The sequence below is a fragment of the Marmota marmota genome, unplaced genomic scaffold (assembly GCF_001458135.2).
Source record: "Marmota marmota marmota unplaced genomic scaffold, marMar, whole genome shotgun sequence".
Taxonomy (NCBI): domain Eukaryota; kingdom Metazoa; phylum Chordata; class Mammalia; order Rodentia; family Sciuridae; genus Marmota; species Marmota marmota.
Genome location: NW_026000205.1, coordinates 5,827,787 through 5,851,816, shown reverse-complemented (window position 1 = coordinate 5,851,816; position 24,030 = coordinate 5,827,787). Strand labels below are relative to the sequence as shown.

At 48.6% G+C, this 24,030-nt stretch overlaps 1 protein-coding gene across 4 annotated transcripts; it reads right to left on the bottom strand.

The window, feature by feature from the left end:
* Positions 1 to 1,508: 1,508 nt before the first annotated feature.
* Positions 1,509 to 22,400, bottom strand: Smg9 (SMG9 nonsense mediated mRNA decay factor). Of its 4 annotated transcripts, none has more exons than XM_015496745.2 (14): positions 22,126 to 22,400; positions 19,338 to 19,493; positions 16,477 to 16,551; positions 16,121 to 16,385; positions 15,930 to 16,027; positions 13,727 to 13,839; positions 9,709 to 9,820; positions 7,821 to 7,916; positions 7,326 to 7,411; positions 4,709 to 4,815; positions 3,893 to 4,000; positions 3,605 to 3,733; positions 3,189 to 3,333; positions 1,509 to 2,034 (listed from the first exon to the last, which is right to left on the bottom strand). In XM_015496745.2, the coding sequence occupies exons 2-14, from the start codon at positions 19,485 to 19,487 to the stop codon at positions 1,956 to 1,958; spliced, it is 1,563 nt and encodes a 520-aa protein (XP_015352231.1). In that variant the 5' UTR covers positions 19,488 to 19,493; positions 22,126 to 22,400; the 3' UTR covers positions 1,509 to 1,955. The 4 variants fall into 4 exon arrangements, with proteins under 4 accessions (XP_015352231.1, XP_015352232.1, XP_048646719.1 ...); XM_015496746.2 differs by having other exon boundaries at positions 16,121 to 16,376; XM_048790762.1 differs by lacking the exon at positions 19,338 to 19,493 and having other exon boundaries at positions 16,121 to 16,376.
* Positions 22,401 to 24,030: the final 1,630 nt, after the last annotated feature.

Here is a 24,030-nt window from a genome sequence, read left to right as displayed (position 1 = left end):
AAAGTGGCCCTGCTTTCACTGTTGTGGGCACCCCCAACTAGCTGGGGAATTGCCCTCACCACCATCTACCAGCCGGGTTGCATGGCCCTGGATGTGGCAGCTGATGATGCCCAGTCAGGCCTTCCTCCACATGCCAACCTCAAGATCCTAGGGGAGGGGTATAGTTGTGGCTCAGTGGTAGAGCAAAGGGCCTGCATTGCATGTGAGGCACAGGGTTCAATTCTCAGCACCACACAAAAATAAAGGTATTATGTCCAACTAAAAAAAATTTTAAATCAAACAAATAAATAGATCCTAGGGGAATCCAACCTATACCTCACTTATGGGCTCATTTTTTTCTTTACCCTGCCACTCCCTCATTTCCTCCTCTTCTGATCACTGCCCTACTTTCCCTTCTCTCAACCCCCCCATGTCACCCAGCAGACCCCTTGGGTGGGACAGGATCCACAGGTTTTGTCAGGGAGGAGCTTAGTCTGCAGCTGCGGTTGGGAGGGTTTGTACACAGATAAGAGGAATGGAGTGAAGGATTTAGAAGCGTTTCTGTCAGGAGGCAGAAATGTCACAGCTCTGAAGGGCCCCTGAGGATCACTTAACACTGGGACAATGGCCAGCGAGGGGAGTCAGGGAGCGGTAGCACCAGAGCCTGCCCCAGGTCTCTTGTCTCCCTTCTAAACTTTAGCCTCGCTCTCTGGGGACCAGCAGGGACTGCCCCCTTCCATCCTGATGGCTGGCTGCCACTGCTTTCTTCAGTGTCCTCACTTCAGTCCTGCTTTTTTCTGAGGAGGCCCCAGGATACCCTCTATATGGACGCTAGGACAGGATGGGAATGCCTGAGAGGAGGAAGCGAGGGAGACAAGTGCAAGTGGCGGGTGAGGACTAATTGGGGTGTTAGGCCAATTTGGAGACATGCTTTGGGCAACAGTGAACTAAGATTATGTTCTGTATTTAACTGAGCAGATGAGGGTTGGCTCTATATTGAACTGTACAGTACATTTAACTGAGGGTAGATTCCAGATTTAAATGAAAGGTAGGGACTCCAGTTTTAAGAGGAAATGAGTTTTACAAGGGAAGGGAGCCACTGTATTTAGCCAACAGCAGGCACTGTCTGTAAGGATAAGGTAAGATATTTGAATTAAGGATAAGTACTATATTTAACTAAGGACAAGTTCTGTTTTAAAACAAAAGTATTCTATTTAACTAGGCATTTAACCCGAAGGCAGCCATTGTCAAGAGAGCAGAAGAGCGTGGTCACCACATTTAGCTGGACAGTGTACTCTCCCATTCAAAACACAGGGATGGGAGACTCCATGCAACCTAGGAAAGCAGAACAGCCCTTTCTGGGGGCTTCCATCTTAGCAGACACTGATCTCTGTTCCTGAAGTCGGTGCCCCATACTGGATGGATGTGTCCTTGAGGCAAGGTCATTTAAGAGCCAATGGGGAGACAAGAATAACTGCCCGGGTCCGTACGCTGGGTGGAGGGGATGGAATAAGAGGAGCATGATGACAGACTTGCATGACCATGTTTATTCAAACCACCAGATCCACCCCAATACAGAGCACTCTAGATCCCATCTCACCTTCCAGGGAAGGTCCTGGAGCCTGGGAGAGGGGCCTGATGCTCCTGTCCCTAAAGAGGGAGTCAAGACAAGGCTTGGGGCTTCCTGGTGACCACTTTAACTCCTCCCACTGCCTGTCCCTATGGGGGACTTAGGATAGGCTGCTCATCCCATGTTGGGGTGGGATCTCTTAAAGTCACCCCTTGAGCAAACCCCCAGGAATTGAGGGTGCAGAGCCTGGTCCTGGACACCTCATGTCTCTGGGCGGGGAAGTCACGATCCCTCATCCGTCAGGTCTGCTCCACTCTCCACCCCACCAGGGGAAGGACGTGTGTGCTCCTCACTGTCCACTGAGGACCCAGGAGGCTCCCTGCATGGCGTTCTCCTCCCCTTGGCATCAGGCCAGCAGGCGGCTGTACTCTGCCAGAGCAGAAGACTTTTTCACCCCATCCCAGATCCGGGCAGCATAGTGGAACCTGTGAGAGGAGGTCAACAGTCAGGGTGGCTATGGCCGAGGCCCCTGGGCAGGTGGGAGAATGGAGGCCGTGTTATGGCCCAGCACATGACTCCAGAGTCTCTCAGAGCCCACTTCCCTTGACTGAGACACAGGGAAGACGCCAACCTCAATGGAAGGCGGCCCTGGTTCTCTCATCTCACCCAGGGAACTGGAGCTAGGTGCTGGGCTCCAAGGAAAACTTCAGGTGCCATATCTGAGTCAAACCTCCTAACCCTCTCAGTTGTGGCCTCTGTGGGGGAAGGTTTTTACTCCTACCTCCCTCCAATGTTGTGATGGTGGAAAACATTTTTGCAGCAGCTGCACAACCTCTACCAGCCAGGTCCTCCCCATCCCCACTGGGCCCTGGCTCAGACCAGCGGGAGAAGCAGAGTGAGGCTGAACACCAGCTGGCCCCCTATAAGCCCCGCGTGTCTTCCTGCTGTGTTTGCACTCCTAGCCCCTCCTGGCCACAGCCAACTGAAAACAGACCATGGGGAGCCAAGGAAGCGGGGCTGCACGGAGCCAAGCTATTTTTCATATTTGTTTCTCTTGGAAATAAAATGAGGCAGGCCTGGACCCATTTGCTGTGGGCTCTGGACACAGAAGTCATGTAAAGTATTGGCTAGAAAAGAAGTTTAGTGGCATGTGGAAGCAGGGGGAGAGTCAGCAGGAGGAAAGTGGAGGAAGACAGTGAGACGGAGCTACCCACTGAGAGCTGAACACAGCGCCTGTGGCTCCTGTTGGCTTCTGGTTCCCTTCTCCTGTAAGGCTAGTTCACTCAGGTCCTTGGATCTTCAGGTTTAACTAGGCTCATTGATCCTTCTCTTAACAATCAAGTGTGACCTTTCTATATGACACTTTTCTCTGAGGCTAAATTTACAACCAATAAAATCTTGTGAAAAGACCTGTTACCCGCCCCCCACTTGCTAATCAGGAGGATCCAAAGTCATGAAACGGCATGCTGCCTGGCACGGATAAGGTGTTTCTAAGACGGCAGCAATCATCACTGCTCCAGAAAAGGATGCTGAGGTCTGGAGAGGAGGGCTAAATGAAGTCACACAGATCTCTGAGACCCTCCTTTTGTTTGCAGTAGGGTGGGGCACCTCTAATTGACCCTCTACAAAAAGCTCTTACCAGTTCTTCTCAGTAAGGATTGTGTGTGACAGCTGTGGCCGAGCCATGGACATCACTTGGCTCCTGAGCTTGCTCACCAAAGACTGGAAACTAGGGTGGCCACGGTACCCAGGCAGCAGGGAGAAGAGTGGGCTGGAACCAGGCCCTGGAGAGTGGGGTGGGGAGAATAAGACAGGCAGACTGCAGGAAGGTCTCCCTGCAATCAGCATCCTTGGCTTCAAGAACACCTCAGAGTTCAGCCCCAATCCAACTCTTCCTATACCCTCACGACTCTGAACAGGTTCCTAAGAAAGGGTCCAAGCACTTTAGGGACATCTTTTCTCAGGTCCATGTCACTCCCAGATCAGGACAGCCTATTTCATCTCCGACCCCAGGGAAGGCTATCTCCCCATGGCCCCGATTCCCTTGAAGAATACCTGCCCTTGGTGGGGTCTCACTTTCTGCTTCACTATCCATGAAGGGCACCAGGAACAAGTTGACCTCAGAGTCCAGGAAGTCAGGCGGGAGCCCAGGAAAGACATTGCACTGTAACATGGACAGAGTACCTAGAGGAGGAAAATACTTCAGCCTACAGATACCACACTGTGGGTCAGGGGGGTGAGAGTAGATAATGTTAGAGCCAGAGTCAGGAGGTCTGGGGGTCTCTGCCAGGGGATCGTACCATGGGTTAGAAAGCTGCTATTTAGCTAGAAGGTGGTTCTCACCCTTGTAACGCAAGTGGGAATGCGCCATGAGCTGGTCGATCATCAAGTGCATTTGCCGCAGCTTCCGAGGACAGAAGTCCTCCCGGCGAGCTTTATTCTGTAGGAAGACTGAGGGCGGGAGCAGACAGGCTGCGTGAGGAAGGCAGTGCTGGCTCTCACAGAGTCCCCTTTCTCACCCTAAAGATCTGCCCTCACCTGGAGTTCATATCACCATCAATATTTCTGTAACCTCACCTTAATGCCAAGCCCTGTGCAGGGAGATTCTAGAGTCCCAGGGACAAGTCAGAACTGGTTTCTGCCCTCAAGGAGCAGCCAGTCTAATGGAAAGATGAGGAGGAAGACGGCCATACGATTGGGAGTGTGATAAGCAGCATAAGGGGCTTAGCAAGGCCGGGGAGGTAGGGAAGACCCTGCATGGGGTAGAGGGTCATAAATGAACGAGATCTTTGCAGAAGGTGAACCAAGGATGTTGCAGGAAAGGAGTGGCAGGTACAAAGGCTGGACGAGGAAGAACAGGCACCTGAGGGCTCTTCCAATCAACCCAACACTCCTTTCTTGAGCCCTATACCAAGAAGTGCCAGGGACCCAGAAATAGGCAGATCCTTTCTGATCCTAGGCTTGGTGGCCAGGACTGTACTGAGGCAGCGGGAATCTGAGAGGAAGCAGCAGCTAATCCCTTTTGATTTCCCTCTTCACAACTCTCCTACGTGCTCATTCCAGATCCCACATCTGCTCTCCCTGCTTCCTGAGGCTCATGGCTTTCACTCCCTCCTCCTTCTTCCTGCCCGTTCCTCTAGCCCCCAGGAAACCTCGTACCCAGGTGGGGGTAGTACTCAGTGCCTTCATCAGAGCCTGATGAGCTGCTGGACTCGTGGCTGGGGGACGGAGTGGAGGGCTTCACCATCTCTGCTGTCTGGAGGAACCTGGGGGTTTGGAGTGAAAGGCTGTTTATTATTGCAGGAGCAATAAACACTTGCACTCCTTACCCCCCAGTCTGGGTGTGGGGTGCCCCTTGAAATTCTGATGAAAGCTATAGTCACATACATGCCGTATTTCTCACACAATTTTAAGGAGTTCAGAGACAACCCTCAGACACCAATCCATGGAACTATGTCAACTGTGCAAAAATTTTATGTGTTTACCATATTTTTAAAAAATAGCCAGTTATGGTAGCATGCATCTGTAGTTCCGGTTATTTGAGAGGCTGTGGTGGCAGGATCACTTGAGCCTAGCTTGGGCAACATAGACCCTGGCTCAAAAACAAAACAAAACAAAACGACTATTTTTTAGAAGCTTTAGGTTCACAGCAAAATTGAGCAAGAAGTACAGAGTTCTCATATACCTCCTGCGCCCCCACCCCCACAGCCTCCCCCACCATCAAGAGCCCCTGTAAGAGTAGTGCATTTGTTACTGATGATCCTACACTGACACATGGTTATTACCAAACCCATAATTTACATTAGGGTTCACTCTCTGTGTTGCGCATTCTGAATCTGGACAAATTAGGATGACATGTACTCACCATTACAGCACCTTACAGAGTACTTTCACTGCCCTAAAAAAGTCTTCTGTGCTCTGCCAAATCCTCCCTCCCTCCACCCCCAGCCCCTGGCAACCACTATTTGTTTACTGTCTCCACAGTTCTGCATTTTTGTAAAGTTAAAGTCATAAAGTTGGAACCACATGGTACACAGCCTTTTCATATTGGCTTTCTCATAAGCATTTTAGTTTCCTCTGTGTCTTTTCATAGCTTAATAGCTCACTTCTTTTTAGCACTGAATAATATGCCATTGTCTGGATGCACCAGTTTCTTTATCCATTCACCTTTTGCAAGACACTTTGGTTGCTTCCAAGTTTTGGCAATTACGAATAAAGGTGCTATAAATATCTGTGTGCAGGTTTTTATGTGGGCATGTTTTCAGTTTGTGCTATTTTGAAATAAACTTTCCCAATATGTGAAAGTAAATAAAATAAACCTGTTATCCAAGATAAGGGATAATGGGGTCTAATAAAATGTGTGGACTTTCTCCTCATAAACAAAAACATTACCACAATTTTAAGGGGCCCACCTACTCTGAGAAACCCACCTGCAGAAAATGGCTTAACAACAAGGCTCTTTCATGTGCCTACTGGGGAGCCAATATTCCCACCAGAACATAAAACTCCATGAGAGCAGTCTGCTTTATCTGTTTCGTTCACCCATGTATGCCAGCACCTGACATCCACAATGTTCAATGTACTTGTCATGTGAATGAATCCCAGAGGATGGTGGCAGGAGGGACTGTTTCAGAATTAAGTCACTCAGTTCTGATCACAGATCTGGTTCTAGCAGTGGCCAAGCCCACAGCTCATCTCCCTCACCAATTGTTACAGGTGCTATGCTGATTGCTTTGATTTCTTTAAACTCAATCTGCACCAACAGTTCTGCTGATGAGGAACTGAGGAAAGGAAAGACATCTAATAAGAACTAGGACTCAAATCCTCAACTGCCTGAGTTTGAAGACATCTGCTTCATATTCCCAGTTTTCTCTTCCCTGTGAGCCTGTCCCTTCCCTCTGCCTAGGCTCTGTGCCCAAAGCTGCTACCCTCTTCCTCTCAAGGTTCCTTCTGGAGTCTGAGGCCAAGAAGGATCCTTGAGGCCAAAAGTTTTGAGCAGGCCTTGTCTGGGTGCATTTCTGGAACCTACAGCTGCTGCAGGCAGGATTCCTCAGGTCCTATCTTTTTTTGCCCACCTGCCAAGGCAGCAGAGGGATGGCATACATGCCTGGAGGAGATGGAAAACAAAACTCCAAAGACCAGACAAGCCCAGTCCTTGTGCTCTTCATTCACAACTTTGTATTAAATATCTACCTTGTGCCAAGCCAAGCACTGTATGACGTGCCTGGGACCCTGCCCTCCTGTGGCTCACACTCTTGTAGGGGACAGAGATCATCAGGAGATCCATAACCTCCCACTGGAGTGGTAAGTGCAATGAAGGAAAACAGTGGGTGGGGGAAGTCCCAGGGGATGTTGTTATATATTGTCAGGGAGGGCCTGAGGTTGACCCAAGCAGTATGAAGGAGTCTGAGAAGATCTGCAGGAAAAGTGTTTCCGGCTGAGGAATGGCATGCAACGATCCTGAGCTGGAGGAGGAAGAATCACAAAGCCCATATGTCTTTAATGGAGGAAGTAAGGGCAAGCAGGAGTAGAGCTCAGCAAGGTGATCAGATGCATAGGAGCTTGTAAGGCAAGCATGGAAGGCCTTTGAATATTATTCTGAGCCATGTGAAGTCAGTGAGGGTTTCAAGTGCATATGCATCTTTGGGGAGGGGGTTAGGTGGGGAAGACCCACTCCAACGGGCTGCTGTGTGAAACTTGTGAGACCTTGGGCCTGTGGGTTCAGTCTCAGGGCCTTTGTCTCACACCTTACTCCCCATCCTGACCCACTCCTCACCTGTACAGACTGAGGTCTGTAAACCAGTCCTGGACGACAATCACCACATGGCAGACCGTGAAGAGGAAGGCGGCAATCTGGAGTGACTAAGACGGGTAGGAAGGAACAACAGAATTGAGGGTCTCTGATGCCCAGACTATGGTTCTTGATCCTAGGACTAAGCTGAGAGAGCAGCAGGGCAATGGCCTCAGAGCCTTCAAGCACTTTCTGTTGCCAGGCGCTGTGCAGGCTCCCTTACAGGCCAATCCTGACTAGGGCAGGCAGCAGGCACTGCCCCGTTTTACAAAGGAGGATGCTGCAGCTTGAAGGGAAAGGGGCAGGAGCCGAGCCAGATCTGATTCTTCATGCTGTCCTCTTCCTACAGCTCTCAGGGCACCCAGGGCTCTTATGAAGCAGACACTAAGTCGACAACCACATGCAGCTCCCATCACAGATCCTGAGAGGGTGGGAGGGGAGTGTAAAATCCTCACCCTTGGTCTGGCTAGGCTCCCTTACCTGCATCTCAACATAGGTGTGGGGAAGGTTGTACTCTGGAGGCAGTTTGCGGTCATTATTGATGAGATGGTCCAAGATGGAGGGGCTCAGGATAGGCTGGAGCACAGGAGAGAAGACAAAGTGAGGGAAGGGACCGATCACAGCCACCAGACTTCCATACAGTCTTCAGACAAAGAAACAGAAGCAGGCAATTTCTAATTAGTACAGTGCTAGGTAGCAGGAGGAGGGTAAAGGAGGGTAAATGGAAAAAATTTCAAAGCAGATACGCTTCCCCCAGCTCCTTTACAAATCATCACTGCTCGAAAGCACCTCAGGCCCAAAGAGAAGACGTCTCCTGGTGCTAATAAATTTATCATTTACTTGAATGAGTCACATCCCTTAAAGACTCTTTTTGTTGTTAGTTGTTTCATATGCTTTCAAAATTGTGCTATGATAATTACTTAGGTCAAAAACAACTAGTAGTGTGAAATCCGGTGAGGATTTAAAAATTACATCAGTGCATGTAAAAGTTCAGTGGTGAGCTCGACAACTTTTCTTAAAGGGCCATTCCACTGAAAAATGATAAGAGTTAAATCACTTCCACAGTCACTACTACTTACTGTGGCGAGTGGAATTCTTTTGGCAAGGGCTTTCACAACTGCTCGCTTTCTAGGACTCTAAAACCCAAGCAGGACTCTGTTACATCTTACCTTCCTTTCTTCCCCTCACAGGCCTCGGACTCAGCCCACAGCCAGGTGGGTTTGTCTCTAGGTCCTGGTGGCCCCTGCACAGGGCCTGGCACACAGTGCTCACCTCATATTTGTAGGTTTTCCACTCTCTATCATCAATACCCAGTGACCAGAATGCTGTTCTACCAAGTATGAGCACCAACTATGGCCCAGGCCCTGTGCCCTGAAAGCATGACAGGTGGGGAGTGGCAGCACACACTGGCAAAGCACTTGCTGTGAAGGGAAGTGCACCTGGGCAACAGTGGGCATCAGAGGCGGGAGGCTTCTGAGAGGAGGCCACCCCCACGGGACTCCTCAGGGAGAAGGTTCAGCTGTCTATCGTGACAATACGAAGTGCATTTAGCACTCAATTCAAGCTGAGCACTACCATTAGGACTTCACTTGTATTGGTCTTTGAAACTTCACAAACACCCTAGGAGGTGGGCAATATATTTCCCCACTCGAAAAAACTGAGGAATGGAAATGCTGAACAACGTGATCAAGTCTGCAACAGTCACTGTTGGTTTCAGGTAAAGACAACAGGATGCACAGAGGCCAGAGAGGAGAGGGCCCTGGAGAAGAGCTCTTGTGTGTGAGGCTGGTGACTCCAGAGTTGAGGAGAGGAGACTGAAGGAGTCAAGCCACAGAATTCAATGTCAGGCTGAGGAACCGGGACTCTGCCTGACAGCTAGGGAGCAGCTGAGGAAAGCTGCCAAGCAAATGCATGACAGGTCAGTTCTAACGACGATACAAGTCTGAGCACTAACCTCATGCCACGTCCCAGTTACTTACTGGGCCTGGACTGCTCCACTGAATCCTCAAAACTCCTAAGATGCTAAGTACAACTCTCATCTCCATTTGCTGATAAAGACTTGAGGATTAAGGGGGTTAAAATGTCAAGTTTCCTAGCTGGTAAGAGTTAAAGGGTCAGGCTCTGGTCTCATACTTGAAAGCACTGGAAATGTGCTAGAAGAGCCTTCAGACCACAGTGTGCAGTGAATAGGAGGGGCAAAACCTGACTTGAAGAGATTAAGGGCCAAGAAAAGACACAACCTGACCAGGGGCATCCAGTACAAGCATGGCCTGGCCGGGTGCACATGGAAGCCACTCAAGGTTCTGGCTTCATAACCCCCTAGCATGGGGCTGAGCGTGGGAAGGTGAGGCAAGTGTGGTGCTGGCACCTGTGTGTCCAGGAAGACAATCCGTTCTTGGGTGATGAAGAAGTCTATGCCACTGGTCTGGTTGCCCCCTCGTTCCTTCATTTCAGCACTCTGGGCCCGGAAAACATATGCCCTGTGATGAGGAGAAGGCAGTGGTGAGTTGCTGGTTCTGGGCCTTGACAATTCAGAGTAGAACCCCAAAAGCAGGAAGATGCAGTTTCCTGCTGCCCACTAAGCCTTCCATCTGGGGTTCGTATCCAAAGGGGGTCATGTTTTGTAACCTGTGCCTTTACTTCTGCCCATAGATTAGTAGACTGAGGTATTTAAGAGCAGAGACTCTCCAGACTGCCAGGATTAAAATCTCAGCTCTCTCTCTTCCTGGCTCTGTGGCTTGTTCCCTTTCTCCTCAGTTTGCCCATCTATAAACTGGGGATAACAACAGTACACAAACTTTTAGGATTACTGTGAAGTTAATATATGCAAAGCCCTTAGAATAGTGCCTAGTATACAGCAATTACATAGTCTCTTGCTCCTAGTTACCGAGTGTTCCTGCTGTATGCCAGGCACGAGGACAGCACTGAACGCTCTCCAGCCCCATGGTGAAAGACAGTTTGGAGTCTTGGTTCTCAATTCCTCCCCTAGGCAAGTCTCATTTCTACCTGTGCTGGGTGCTGGGAACATGAGGGTAAAGGAGGCAGAGCTCGGTCTTGCCCTCCACTACTAAAGTCAACTTTGTGACCGAATGATTTTCTCTTTCAACCTGAAAAACCAGAATAATAGTATCTGCCTCCTGAAGGGTAATTTCTATCTCCTGAAGATGCTCCATTGTCTTGTCACAGAGCAGGCATCCGCCCACTTCACAAACACTGCACGAAAACCTCCTATCTGCCAGGTACCAGGACTGAGCAGTGAACAAGAAAGACACAGTCTCTGCTTCTGTGGAGCTTAGAAATCAAAGGAAATTGGTAACTGTGGGCAGTAGAAAGAAGAGGTGTGTAGCACTGAGGGGGGACAATGCAGTTGGTGGAACCGGGAAGAGCTGCCATGAAGAGGGAAATGACACTGTGGGGGAGACAAAGAGAGAGTTAATTAGGTGGGTGTGCAGGAGAGAGAGAGAGGAGTTGGATGTAGAGGGCTATTTCAGGAAAAGAAAGGTGGCTTGTAGAAAGTACTGGTAAGAGCAGAAAGAATGGAACAGTGGGACACAGGAAGAGGTAGCAGCAGAAAGAGGCCACAAAGGACCTTGTAGGACATGGTCAGGAGCTGGGGCTATTGTCTTTGAGCCTAGAGAAGCCCCTGATAAGTAAAGGAAAGGACTGTGGGTGGCAAGAACAGAGAATGACTCCTAAGGCCCAGGACTGAAGCCTCCCTTTGTCTCTCTGACCTCATGTCCTATGACTCCTGTTCTTTTTTTTTTTTTTTTAAATAACTTTATTGTATTTATTTATTTTTATGTGGTGCAGAGGATTGAACCCAGTGCCTCACGCATGCAAGGCAAGCGCTCTACCACTGAGCCACATCCCCAGCCCCGACTCCTGTTCTTTATTTGTGGTGCTGGGCATCAAACCCAGGGCCCTGCTCATACTGAGCAAGTGCTTACAGCTACTGACTGCCCTTCTTGCTTCCTCTGCTCCAGCTCCTTAGCCTCCACACTATTTTGCACATACTTTGGGAAGTTCCCACCTCAAAGACTTGCACTTGCCATTGCCTCTCACTGGAACACTCCACCCCAAGTCTGAGTTTTCTCCAATGTTCTCTTTACAAAGGCCTTCCTGATCACCCTGTTCAAAACAAACCTAGGCCCAACCATCTCCCCCATACCTCCTCTTTTGTTATCATCATCTAACATGGCAAGTGATAGATCTGTTTCGTTTTCAGTCTCCCCTGTTAAATATAAATGCCATGAAAGCAGATTTTTGTCAGTTTTACATTCTCCCACAGGACCTGGCACAATACCTGGCACATACTAAGCATTTGATATACACTTGCTGGGGCTGGGATTGTGGCTCCTTGGTGGTAGTGCACTGGCCTGGCATGTGTGAGGCACTGGCTTCGATTATCAGCACCACATATAAATAAATAAAATAAAGGTCTATCGGGCTGGGGTTGTGGCTCAGTGGTAGAGCGCTCACCTAGCACATGCGAGGCCCTGGGTTCGATCCTCAGCACCACATAAAAATAAATAAAATAAAGATATTATTTCCAGCTACAACTAAAAAATAAATATTTTAAAAATAAATAAATAAAGGTCTATCAACAACTTAAAAAACAAACAACAAAAAACAACTTGCTGAATTGAACCAAGGCAGAGATCAGATAGGAGGTTCTTGGTATCCTTCAAGGGAGATATTAAAGACTTAGACCAGAGAGGTGGGAATGAAGGAAAGAAAAAACAGATGAATTATAAAGATATTCAGGAGGTATAACCTATGAGACCTGATGGTATCAGAGTTGAAGTCAGAGTTGGTACCAAAGTCTACTACTACATAGGCTGAGATGGCTCAAAAAGATAAGCTGGGCCAATGGGATTTTCTCTAGCTCAAGAATCTGGTCAAAGGACCACAGGAAATTTTTGCTACCTGGGGGTGAAAGTTGAAATGGAAACAAAGTTCTTCAAGAAATCTGAGCTGTTCCCAAGTGCAGCCAAGCTGAGTTGCATGAGTGAGCAGAGAACAGAGAAAAGTGGCAGAGGAACCTCGCAGCTACAGTTCCAGAGGATGTATAGTCTCACAACAGTGATTCCTAACCTTTCCTAGATCTCCATCAGCCCCCTGAGACCTGATGAAAAGTATGGACTCTCTCCCTAAAGTAGCCTGAGTGAAGATGGGTATAAAATTCTGCATATACTGTTAGGAGGTTCACAGACTCCCTAATTCCTACCTGTGGGTAACATTACCTGGTTTATAAAATGCCTATTTTTTTAAGATAATGAATCTGTCCCTTACTTCCTGAGTCAGCTGTTATTCCTTCTCAGTGTCTATACTGAGTCTTCCTTAATTAAATATCTCCCCTCCCTAATTTCTTCCTTTCTTCCTTTTCTGCCCCGTTTTAAGCCTTTTTTCCCAAGATCCCCCCCCCCTCCAAAATCTGCTCCTCAAACTTTATCCTTTATCTTCATAATCACGCTTCATCCTTACTTAAGAATATTGTTCAAGCCAGGGGACTCTCAGTTCTGGTCCTCCTCAACATAGAGAAATTGGGAGACCCAGTAGGACCAAGGCTGGTATAGAACCCACTCCCTGTGTCCAGATTTCTTTCCCCCACTCTATTTCTCAGATCACATCAGCCACCATCCTGTGAGCACTTGGGCACTGTGCCAAGTTCTTGTTAACTTTTGCCTTCTTGCTGAGTGCCAGTGACTCAAGAGACTTAGGCAGGACAATCACAGCTCAAGGCCAGCCTTAGCACTTAGTAAGGCCCTCAGAGACTGAATTAGACCCTATCTCAAAATAAAAATTAAAGGGCTGATGGGGCTGGGGATGTGCTCAAGCGGTAGCGCGCTCGCCTGGCATGCGTGCGCCCGGGTTCGATCCTCAGCACCACATACAAAGATGTTGTGTCCGCCGAAAACTAAAAAATAAATATTAAAATTCTCTCTCAAACAATAACAACAACAAACCACCATTACCACCACAACAATGAGAAACCTATGCCTTCTTGAGTGTGATCTGACAGGTTTGGGGTTCCTCTTCCCCAAATCCACTTGAATGTGGGATTTGGGAGGTAAAGAGACCTGTCCAAGGTCAATTGGCTGATAAGCAATCAGGGCTGAGCCTGAACCTATCCCAAATCCAACTTAACATCCAACTTCCTGCCAGGGCTCTATCAAAAGCAGGAAAGGAGGGAAGAAGGAACAAAACTGGCTGTGCAGACTTTGTCCAGCCCATAATTATCCTCTTCTAATGAAGAACTGAGACCTAGAGAAGAGAAGCAACTGCTTTGGTAACATCACTTATAATACTCAGACCCACTCTGTCCCTGCCCCAAGTGAATGCCCACCTCCCTCCTGGCCTCCTGCATCCCTAACTGATCCCCTCACCTCTGGTCTTCCTCTGGAGTGTTGGCTGACAACAATGACATGACCATGGACTTGCCTGTCCCCTGGAGGCCCAGGACACCAACCACCAACACGTCAGTTTGATCCAATAGGTACTGTGGGAAAATATAGGAATATGACTTTCACAAATATGTTAGATGTTGGTGCTGAAGCAAGACTGGAGACCCCAGAAACCTTTGGGGCTTGCCCACCTGCTTTATCAGATAGGAAGAAAAACGTCTACGGTCCCAATCTCCTCATTTGGGCAAAAGGCCTCTGTTCTGTGTCATGGTGGGGTTATGTGGAATGTTGTGGATACAAAGAACAATATCTGTAAGAGTTCTGTGGAAAAGAGCCTGGCATGGTCAAGAAACTAAAAGGAAGTCAAAGTGACTGAAACACCATGGGAGAAAAAAGGGATGTTTGATCTTGCAGAAGAGAAGGTTAGAGGCAGAGAAACTAAAGAGCAGGTTTGGAAAGACAGGAATGGGTAACTGAGGGCTCTTGAAATAGACTTCTGAGAGGCTTCCTGCTTCAGGCAGGTGTAGAAAACATTAGGAAGCATGACAAAGGCAATGGTGTGCAGAAGCAGAGATCAGAACATTCAGGCTCTCTAAAGAGACCTTTGCCTCTGTCCACCAGTTTTGCTGCCTTTTACCACAAGGGGGCGGAAGAGATACTCAAGGAAAATCTTGCTTCCCTGAAGTTTGGTTCCTTAGAATCATGGGAAGAGCTATGAAAAAAAAAAGGGGAGGGTGGGGAGCTGGGTGCAGTGAAACAGGCTTATAATCCCATCAACTTGGGAAGATTAAGCAGGAGGATCACAAGTTCAAGGCCAACCCAGGCAACTGAGTGAATCCCTTTCTCAATGGGGGTAGGGATAGGGGGTGTTTGGCTCAGTGGTAGCATGCCCCTGGGTTAATCCTCAGTACCAAAAAACAAACAAATGAACTGGGCTTAATCAGTAGTTAATGAGCTTTAATACCTTAAAGCATAATATCTGTTCAATGGTGGGCACTGATCACATGTGGATACTTAATTAAAGGAAATTAAAAATTCTGTTCCTAGCCAGGCATGGTAGCTCATGCCTATAATCCCAGTGACTAGGGAGGCTGAAGTAGGAGGATCACAAGTTGGAAGCCAGTCTCACAACTTAGTGAGAATCTGTCTCAAAATGAAAAAAGGGCTGGTGATGTGGCTCACTGATATCTCTGGGTTCAATTCCTAGTATGAAAAAAAAAATCTGATTCTTAGTTGTATTAGCCACCTTTCAAGTGTTCCAACAGCCCAATACAGAGGTAGTGGCTACATTACATACATCATTTCCATCACTGCAGAAATTTCTACTTGATGGTGCTGAAGGATAGGGCCTGGACACTTTGAGGGTTGGGGGGGGGTACCAAGAATTAAACTCAGGGACACTCACCTACTGAGCCACATCCCCAGCCCTATTTTATATTTTATTTAGAGACAGGGTCTCACTGAGTTGCTTAGCGCCTTGCTTTTGCTGAGGCTGCCTTTGAACTCACAATGTTCCTGCCTCAGCCTCCAGAGCTGCTGGGATTACAGGTGTGTGCCACTGTGCCAGGCTTTTTTTTTTTACATCTCCAGTTGATGTCAATGTGAGAGTGGACATAAAGGCAGCAGGAGCTGGTATTATAGGTACTACATGAGCCAGGCATATTTTCCTAATAAGTCCAGGTTGCTATGAGTTCGGGGACACCATAGGGATAATCTGAGCAGGAGTGTGATGTGACAGGTTTGGGGGAGAAAAACCAACAGAGAAGAGGAGGTAGGTATTTTTGTAGAGGAATGTGAGGTGTGAACCAGAACAGGGGTAGCTGGAATGGGAGACCTCTAAGGAATGAGACTGAGAACTACACTGAGACAGTGAAGAGTTTCAACCAATTAGGAGTGCTGCAGCATGATCCAGGAGACACCTCTGCTGTGAGGTGGCACAAGAGATCCCAGGGTATCTGGGAGTTCCTCTCTACCAAAGTATTTCAGTAGTTTAACAACTAGCACAGCTGAGCTGGTAGACACCCAGGGCTGGTTAGGCAAGAACTTTCTGATTCTGACCCTATTCACTGCTGTAGCTGCCCGAAAGTTGTCTTGTCTGGTGTTGCCTACTGAGAGCCAGAGGTAGGGGTGAAGGGACAGAAGGTGTGGGACCCAGGGAAGCTCAGGTAGGCAGGGATCCCAGTACCTCAATGGCACTGTCACACCAATTCATCTGGTCATCCACCAACTTGATGCTGTGTTTCATACGCTCCGGGGGCAGTAGTTTGGCCTGGCCCACAACAGCTGGAGAGAGGAAAAGCAGAAGTCAGAGGATGCGGTGAAGGTCTACGTATGATGGGGGCCAGCTCCCAACCTGCCTGCCTGGCCCCAACTCACGGTCCATGGCTGTTGGTGCGGCAGTGCCCATGCCCCGGTTCTGGATCTGATACACAGGCTGCGTAGGTCTCTGACCCTCCTTCTCTCCCTTGGGTGGTGCAGGGGCTGCAGGAGGTGGTGGGGCAGTGCCATCAGGGGTAGAGGCACCTGTCACAGCCACAGGCCCCTTCCCCTCCTCCCGTGGCTTCATGAGGACAATGGGCTTCTCCAGAGGGGCTGGAGCAGGTGGCGCAGCAGGGGCAGTTGGAGGTGGTGGCTGCTTTGACTGTGGGAGTAAGAAGGTTTCAGCCAACGGAGAGGATCTCTTCCCTAATGGCTCCCCTTCTCCCCCCTTCCAAAGGTGCTTCCCAGCTCACCCGCTCTGCTGGAGGTTTCGAGAGGATGATGGGGGTTTTTTGCATGACGGAAGTGCTCGTTTCTTCACTGCCATCCTGTGGTCAAGGGAAGGCAATTACTCAGGAATGGCTCCCCTGGATCTCCTAGACACTCCAGATGGCCTTTAGGGGCCAGGTATCACTTAAAAAACCTCCGCATATTACCTTCTTCAATCCTACCAATACATCTGGGGGACAGATACTGTTACTCCCACTTAACAGAGGCACAGAGAGCTTAATTGGCTTGCTCAAAGTCACATAGTCAATAAGCACTGGAGCCTGGCTCCAGAATCATGTCCTCATCCATTCTTGCCGCCCCCAACCTGTGCAGGCAGCTGAACTTAAGGTTGCTTGGTGAATTTGCAGGGACACCAAATAAAACACAGACACAAATTACCTTTACACAAGCTTCAGGACGCTTCTCTGCTCTCGGCCTCAGGCTCCCCAAAAGGGAGAACAAGAGAAAGTCACGAGAGGCTGGCCAGAGAGTGAGAGCACGTTTGGAAGTGAGCTTTTATTGGGGGGACCCTTGTTCTTTAGAAAGTTCTATCCAAAAAAGGCCAGGTTATCTGGGAGTACCTCAACTCCAGGGGTGACACCTACATCTGAAGACCTTCAACTCTATCCGAACAGGGCAACGCCCAAGTCACCATGAAATGTAATGATTGGTCAGAGCCTCCTGCTTCAGGACTGGAAGGTGTGAGTCTTTCTGATCAGCTGTCTCTATTAAACAAGTCCAGGGGAAAGAAGCCACGGCTCTGAGGCCAGACAGATCGGCTCAAACCTGGTCTAACCTATTTTTGGCTATGAACTTGAATAAGAAACTACCCCTCACATGTGCCTCAGTTTCCCCCTCCAGTGGGTGGGTTTAGGTGTTTCTTCCTCACAAGACTATTATGAAGACAAAAGGTGAAAGAACTTGCAAACTGCCAGCATGGCCCCTGACACAGGCAAGTGCTTCCAATGTGAGAGCCGCTGGCAGTACTTGCTGTCTGGATCACTTCTTCCTCAGACCTGCACCAGAGGGCTCTGGACTGATTGCCACATGTTGCCCTCTTCCTGACTCCCCTGACTCCCCTCCACGCTTACAAGAGGGGAAAGTCCTATTCCTTCTTTGGTTAATTGAGTAACTCGGGAAAATCTTGACCACTCACTGATCTGCTTCTTCACCCAGTCACTGAAGATACCTAAACCCTGCTCACTTCCTTGGCTCAAAGAAGAACAAACAAAAGGGTGACATGAAAGTGTGTTGGAAAGAAGAAACATTTCTAGGGAATACCTGAAGGGCAGCAAGTTTCCAGGAGGGGAAGGAAAAGTGAATGACTTTTAGGTGAGCATGTCTGAGTCTGGCCACAGTCAGCCTGGACTCTATGGGATGGAGAGACATGGATAGATATGTGTGGAAGGCAGGATGTACAGCACTGGAACCTGACCAGCAGAGGAAGCAGGAGGGAGGGAGCATCCTAGGATGAGGCCCAATGGACCGTCATTGACACAGGGAGGAGAAATTCAAGGAGAGATGGCAGGAAGATGCTGAAGTCAGTAGGGGATGTGTAAGATGTGAGGAACCCATGGTGAGTCAGGAAGCTGCCAGGACTTGGGAGCGAAGTCAGAGACAATGATAAGACCGGGGAGCTGCTTGTTTAGGGACGAAAGCTGATGGTGTAGGAAGGCAGTGACATTCTCCAAAAGGATGTGCGTAGAATAGTCTATGCTGTGACCCAAGAATAGGAAAAAAAAGCCCAGTTCATCTTGAAAAAATTATTCTTAATACTTTTAGTTTTATGGCTCAGAAACTGGTCCCAAATTTTTCTTTCTTCCACCAAGTATCTCAAACGTAGGCAGGGCCTTAGAGAATGCACCCAGAGCTGGGCTTGGTGGCACACAACTGTAATCCCAGTGGCTGGGGAGGCTGCAGCAGGAGAGCCAGCTCAGCAACTTAGCAAGGCCCTAAGCAATTTAACAAGACCCTATGGCTCAGTGGTTAAGTGCCCCTGGGTTCAATCTCTGATGCCAAAAAAAAAAAAAAAGACGGAGAGAGAAAGCACCAGAGGACCAGTTCTGGGTTCCACAGCAGAGCAAAGCAAGGCTGAGGCACAACTGAGGCCTCCTGATTCCCAGTCAGAATGATGTTATGCTTGAGATTAATCTGGACCTGCATCTGAGGCCTGGCCCCAAAGCTTATTGACTGTGATTTTGGGCAAGTCCCTTTGCCTTTTAAGTTCATTTTCCTCATAGAGAAAATGAGAACTGTCAAAGGTTCTACTTCATGGGGTAGGTAGGTGTAAGGGTTTAGGAAGACCCACAGGATAAAGCACTTAGCACAGTACCAGCACACTGTAAGTTGCTCGATAAATAGACACAGTTGCTATTGTTATTGTTACCAACTCTTTAAAACATGAGATTTTGGCAGCTCAAACCCTCCAACATCAATTTTACTCAGAGTGAAATCCGTAATTCTTTCCAAGGCTTACCACCTCTCTGTCCTCATCTATCAATCTCCCTCCTTCCTCATCTACAGTAGCCATATTGGCCTCCTGACTAATCCTTGAACATACTAGATCAGGCCACCTCAGGGCTTTTGTACTTGCTGTTCTGTCTACTCAGATTTGGGTATGGTTTGTTCCCTCATTTCCTTTAGGTCTCTGCTTCAGAAGTCAACTCTTCAGAGGGGCTATCATCTAAAATATCCCCCTTTTTTATTCTCTACCTTCTTATTCCATGAGAAGTCAGCTCAGATACATCCTCAGCACCTAGATTGAAGCCTGACACATGGCAGATGCTCAATGAGCATTTGTGGAACAAATGGACCATGAATGCTGCTCTTGGGTCAAGACACTCACCCGTCTCTCTCTCTCCCAGGGTGCAATGTAGTCCCTCTCCCGACCACCAGGCCCAGAGAGATTCTGGGGACCACCAGAGCCAGGCTCCTTCCACCGTCGGCGCCGCTCTATCCCATAGAGTCCAGGCTGACTGTGGCCAGACTCAGACATGCTCACCTACAGAGGGAATGAGGGGATTTCAGGACAAAGAGAGTTTCTTCCCACTCCACTTGGCTTCCCCAGGAATTTCTTTCAAAAGAGAGCTCTATAACTGTGGCACAACTGCCAGCTGGCTCCCAATACCCATTCTTTACTTCTTCCAAATTCTCAGTTCTGAGCTAGGTAGATGGCTTATTGAGACTCATTTCTCAGCTTTTGTTTGTAGCTGGGTGTGGCCACATGACTAAAGTACGTTCTGGCCAATGGTATGATACCAAAGTATGGTTTGGCAATGTTAGGAAACTTTCCTTTATAGAAGCTGGCATTTGCCTTTTGCTTCTTTATCCTCCTGGCTGAAAGGAATGTGGGTGTACAGTCTGGAGCTCAGACAGCCATCTTGGGATGGGAAGCAAGTTAATAGAAGGCATGGTAAAACATGACCCAAGGTTTGGCAATCCCATATTAATCTTAAATGCCTCTGCAGGCAGTGAGAAACATTTCTTTCACTTCTAAGTCAAAACAATTTTCAACTACTGAAATGCTCTAACACAAATACAATTTATAGGGACAGATTCACATAAAAATTAAATATTCTCCAACTCAAAATACAGCAAGTCATTTTCTTACAATGAGTAACTTACATGAGTAACATGACCCTCATTTGACAGCTCCTCTTTTGATTACCTGTTACTAGTATATGAGTGGCTAGGGTTCTAGCATCATGGGCCTATGTTTACCTGATAACCCACTGCATTTCAGTGTCAGTTCACCTTTCATTCCTGATGGTCTGCCATCCCTCACACTCTGAATTTCACTTAATGGTCCCATCAGTGTTTAATTAGTTATATAATATATGGCTATCTACTTGACCCAGTCTCCACCATTCAATTATCTGTTCATAGGTCCTTAGAACAGTTCCCCCAGGTGTTTGTACATCATTCCGGTGAGGTATTTTGAGTACTAAACTATTTACAGGACCATACAGGGCTCTAACTCAGAAGTCAGCTTAACAAACTCATCTGTGGGTCAAATCTGATCTGTCTCATTTTTGCAAACACAATATTTTATTAGGACATAGCCACATCTATCAATTTACAAACTATCTATGGCTGCCTTCTTGATACAATGGCAGAGTTGAGTAGATGACACTGGTCTATAGAGTTTAAAATAACTGCTCTTTGGTTCTTTATAGAAAAGTTTGCTGACCCTGCTAAGTGCCTGTTAAATCACTTTATGAATCCTCCCTACCCCCATATTTCAGTACTTAATGACACAAACAGGCCTTAAGAGAGACTTTCCAGACTGAAGTATCTATTTACAGGACACAGGAGCAATTTTGCTAGCCAGACTGCAGCTCGTCTAGCCCCTCTCACTGCTTGCTATGTGACCTCTCCCTCAGCCACAAATTGGATTGAAGGCTGTCTTCCTAGACAGGAGGACAAGGGCCTGTTTACGGATGCTTATGGAAAATGATTCACTCAGCACTGAAATGACTGTTTACAGTCTCTGATGGAGCTCTCCCCTGAACTTGGTCACTCTTTTGTCCCCTGCAATTAAGTGTCTGTTTACATATTATTCTGAAAACCTCAGTGCCTAAGTGTCTGTTTTTCATGCCTCAATGGTACTAAAGGACCTGTTTACGTACCTATGAGGGTCTCCTTCCCAGGCAAATAAGTGTCCTTTTGCACACTACTTTAGGACCATGTACAGTATTTGAGTTTATCTAACTGCCATTGTGGGGAGCACAAGGCTCCTGTTATAGCTAAGTATTGGGAATTAAAAGCATGTGTTGGGTTTATATCAACAGCTGCAGACCTTGGCAAGATCCCTGACATGCTCTGCTTCTTTTTCCCCTCAGTTCCCTGAACTTATCCCACCTAGATGCAATCTAAGGATACCAATGTTGTGTCCAAGCTGCTTTGGGGACTACCCCCACCACTTAAGAAGCACATTTAAGTGCCTATTTACAGGGCTCCTATAGTGACCTCCCAGAAATTAAGTCTAATTTTACACATTCTTGGGGGGTGGCGTTCAGCATTTCCTCACAGGCTCCCTTTGGGGGAATCCTGCAGAATTGTACACTTGCAAGTTATTCGGGGAGACTCCCAGTTCCTAACTTGTGAACTTTGGCCCATCCTCTTGAGGCACCCAGCGCGCCAGAACTTAATAGCCTTTTCACACATTTTTTTTGTAAAGGACTCCCCCTACAGGCTCCTACGTGGGGACAGTCCTCCCGTAATTAGGCATCAGTTTAAAAGGCCTCCCCTAGGGAACCCCACCACTCCAGACCCCATTTGCACGGCGCTTGCAAGGTCGCCCTAGGATTCAGGAATCGGTCTGGGCTTTCCGAGACGGTAGTTCGGAAATTCGGTTTCTCTTTACATGTTATCGGAGGGACCTGCTCAGTCCTTTTGGGGTAGGTTACAGTAAGGTCTCCCAGAATCTAAATTTCTATTTTCACATTATTCGTGTCTCCCGCCCTGACTCTCGCCAACCCGGCCTTTGGCCGCCGCTCTCCGCTCGCTACTCAGTTCCGCACACCCGCCGACGTCCCAGCAACCCGTTAACGGTCGAGGGAGGGGCGGGGCTGGCGGCGCGTCCCCGCTCCCCGCCGGTGCGCGCGCCTCGCGCAGGCTCGCAGGCTCCTTACCTAGGGCGGCTGCTGATTGGCTCCTGGGGCGCGGCGCGCGCTCTCCCGTGACGGGAATCGGGTGGGGGCGGGGAGGTTCCAAAACAAGCCACCCGCCGTAAAAGGTGCCTGGGGGTCGGGAGTGTGACAGACAGACACCGGTCCCTCCGGTACCGGCCTCGGCGTTCCCGAAGGGGCACCTAAGGAAGGCCGTCCCGAAGCAGGAAGAAAGAAGGAATATCGTGCGGCCAAGCTGAAATCAGCTCGCTGCGCATGCGCTGCAAGCTGAGCATGCGTTGATGAGAAGGTTGGCTTCAGGACGCATGCGGATGACAGAGGAGGCGGGAGCGCGCCATGCGCGTGCGCCTCATTTCGGCGCACGGTTTCCAGTGGGTTAAACAGAAAAGGGAGGGCGCGCGGCTCCGGAGATTTGGGGTTCGAGGCCCGCCTCTTACGTTTTGTTAACGTTGTGGAGTGAAGCGGCAGGGAGAAATTTTAATGTCCTCTGCATGAATCACAGCTGGCGGGGACCCTGGAAGAAGTCCCAGTTTGAGGGAGGAAGCGTCTAGGGGATCAAATCACTTCAGAAAAAGCACAAGTGCGTTTGGACCCTTAAGGAAAGGCAGGGGCATTCCAGGCGGAGGAAACCCCTGGAGAAAGGTGCAGCCTTGGATCGAGGGGACCCCCGGGCCCCCGGATACCAGATGGGCCAGCAGAGGTGGGCGGGTCAAATCCTGACGTCAGTGGGAGAAGCGGCCTGGTCCAGGCAGAACTACGTCATAAATTCCTCGGCAGCGGCGGAGGAAGACGCACCGGATCAAAGGCCAAAAATTCAAAAGTCCCGGGGCAGAACCTAGAGCGCGCCAAAGGCCCAGGGCGCGGCCGGGGTGCGGGGGAGCGCATGCGCAAAGGGTATGGTGCGGCCCTAGCTAGAGCAAGTGGTCATCAAGCGGCAAGATAGGGAGGTGCATGGAAAATTTCCCTTTTTTTTGGTGTGTGTGTGGCGCGGGAGGGTGGGGGGATGGGGGTGGTGAATGTGGTTTTGCTTTTTCNAAATAAAAACTAAAAACAGATGGGGATGTAGCTCAGTGGTAAAGTGACTCTGCCATTCAATCCCCAGTAACCCAAAGAATCAAGTGACTGAGGGGGCTGAAGCAGGAGGATCACAAGGTCAAAGACAGCCTTGATAACTTAATGAGACCTTCCCTCTAACTAAAAAATATAAAAATGGGGTTGGGGATGTAGCCCCGTGGTAGAGAGCTACTGGGTTCAATCCCTAGTACCACACAAAGTTAAGCAGGGCACAGGGATGCAGGCCTTTAATCCCAGCAACTCATGAGACTGAGGCAGGAAGATTGCAAGTTCAAGGCCAGCCTTAGCAACCTAGTGAGGTAGGTGCTAAGTAACTTAAGGAGACCCTGCCTCAAAATTAAAAAATAAGAAGGGCTCGGGATATGACTCAGTGGTTCAGTTCCCCTGAATTCAATCCCTAGTACCAAAAAACAAAAGCAAGAAGAAGCTACATTTGAACAAATAATACATGTACATACGGGGTAAATAATAGAAGTGAGTCTTCACTTCTGGTCCCCATTTTCCATTCCTAAAGCACTGGTTCTCAGTTTCCCTCTGGAGCTCCTGTTATAGCAAAGCATTGGAGTTAGTAGCCTGTGTTGGTTCATATAAATAGCTGCAGACCTTGGCCAAGATCCTTGACCCTCTCTGCCTCATTTTCCCACGTGCAGTGCAGGTGACCGTCCCTTACAATGTTGCCGCCAGGGTTAAGTGGGTGAAAGTGCCTAGAACAGTGCCAGGTACATAGCCACACTACGAGTTGTCATCATTTTGTGACCTGGAATGATGGTGATGATTGATTCTGAGCTGCTCCCTCTCAGGCCTTGTCTCTGCTGAACCCACCAAATCCCTCAG

Bases quoted from the DNA above. Each gene is read 5' to 3' on its own strand.
- Smg9 (XM_015496745.2), bottom strand. From the start codon at position 19,487: ATGTCTGAGTCTGGCCACAGTCAGCCTGGACTCTATGGGATAGAGCGG. The intron at 3,734-3,892 runs GTGAGAACCACC...TTCCTCCTCTAG, and splicing joins TTCCCACTTGCGTTACAAGG to GTACTCTGTCCATGTTACAG. The intron at 3,334-3,604 runs GTATTCTTCAAG...CCCACTCTCCAG, and splicing joins TGAGACCCCACCAAGGGCAG to GGCCTGGTTCCAGCCCACTC.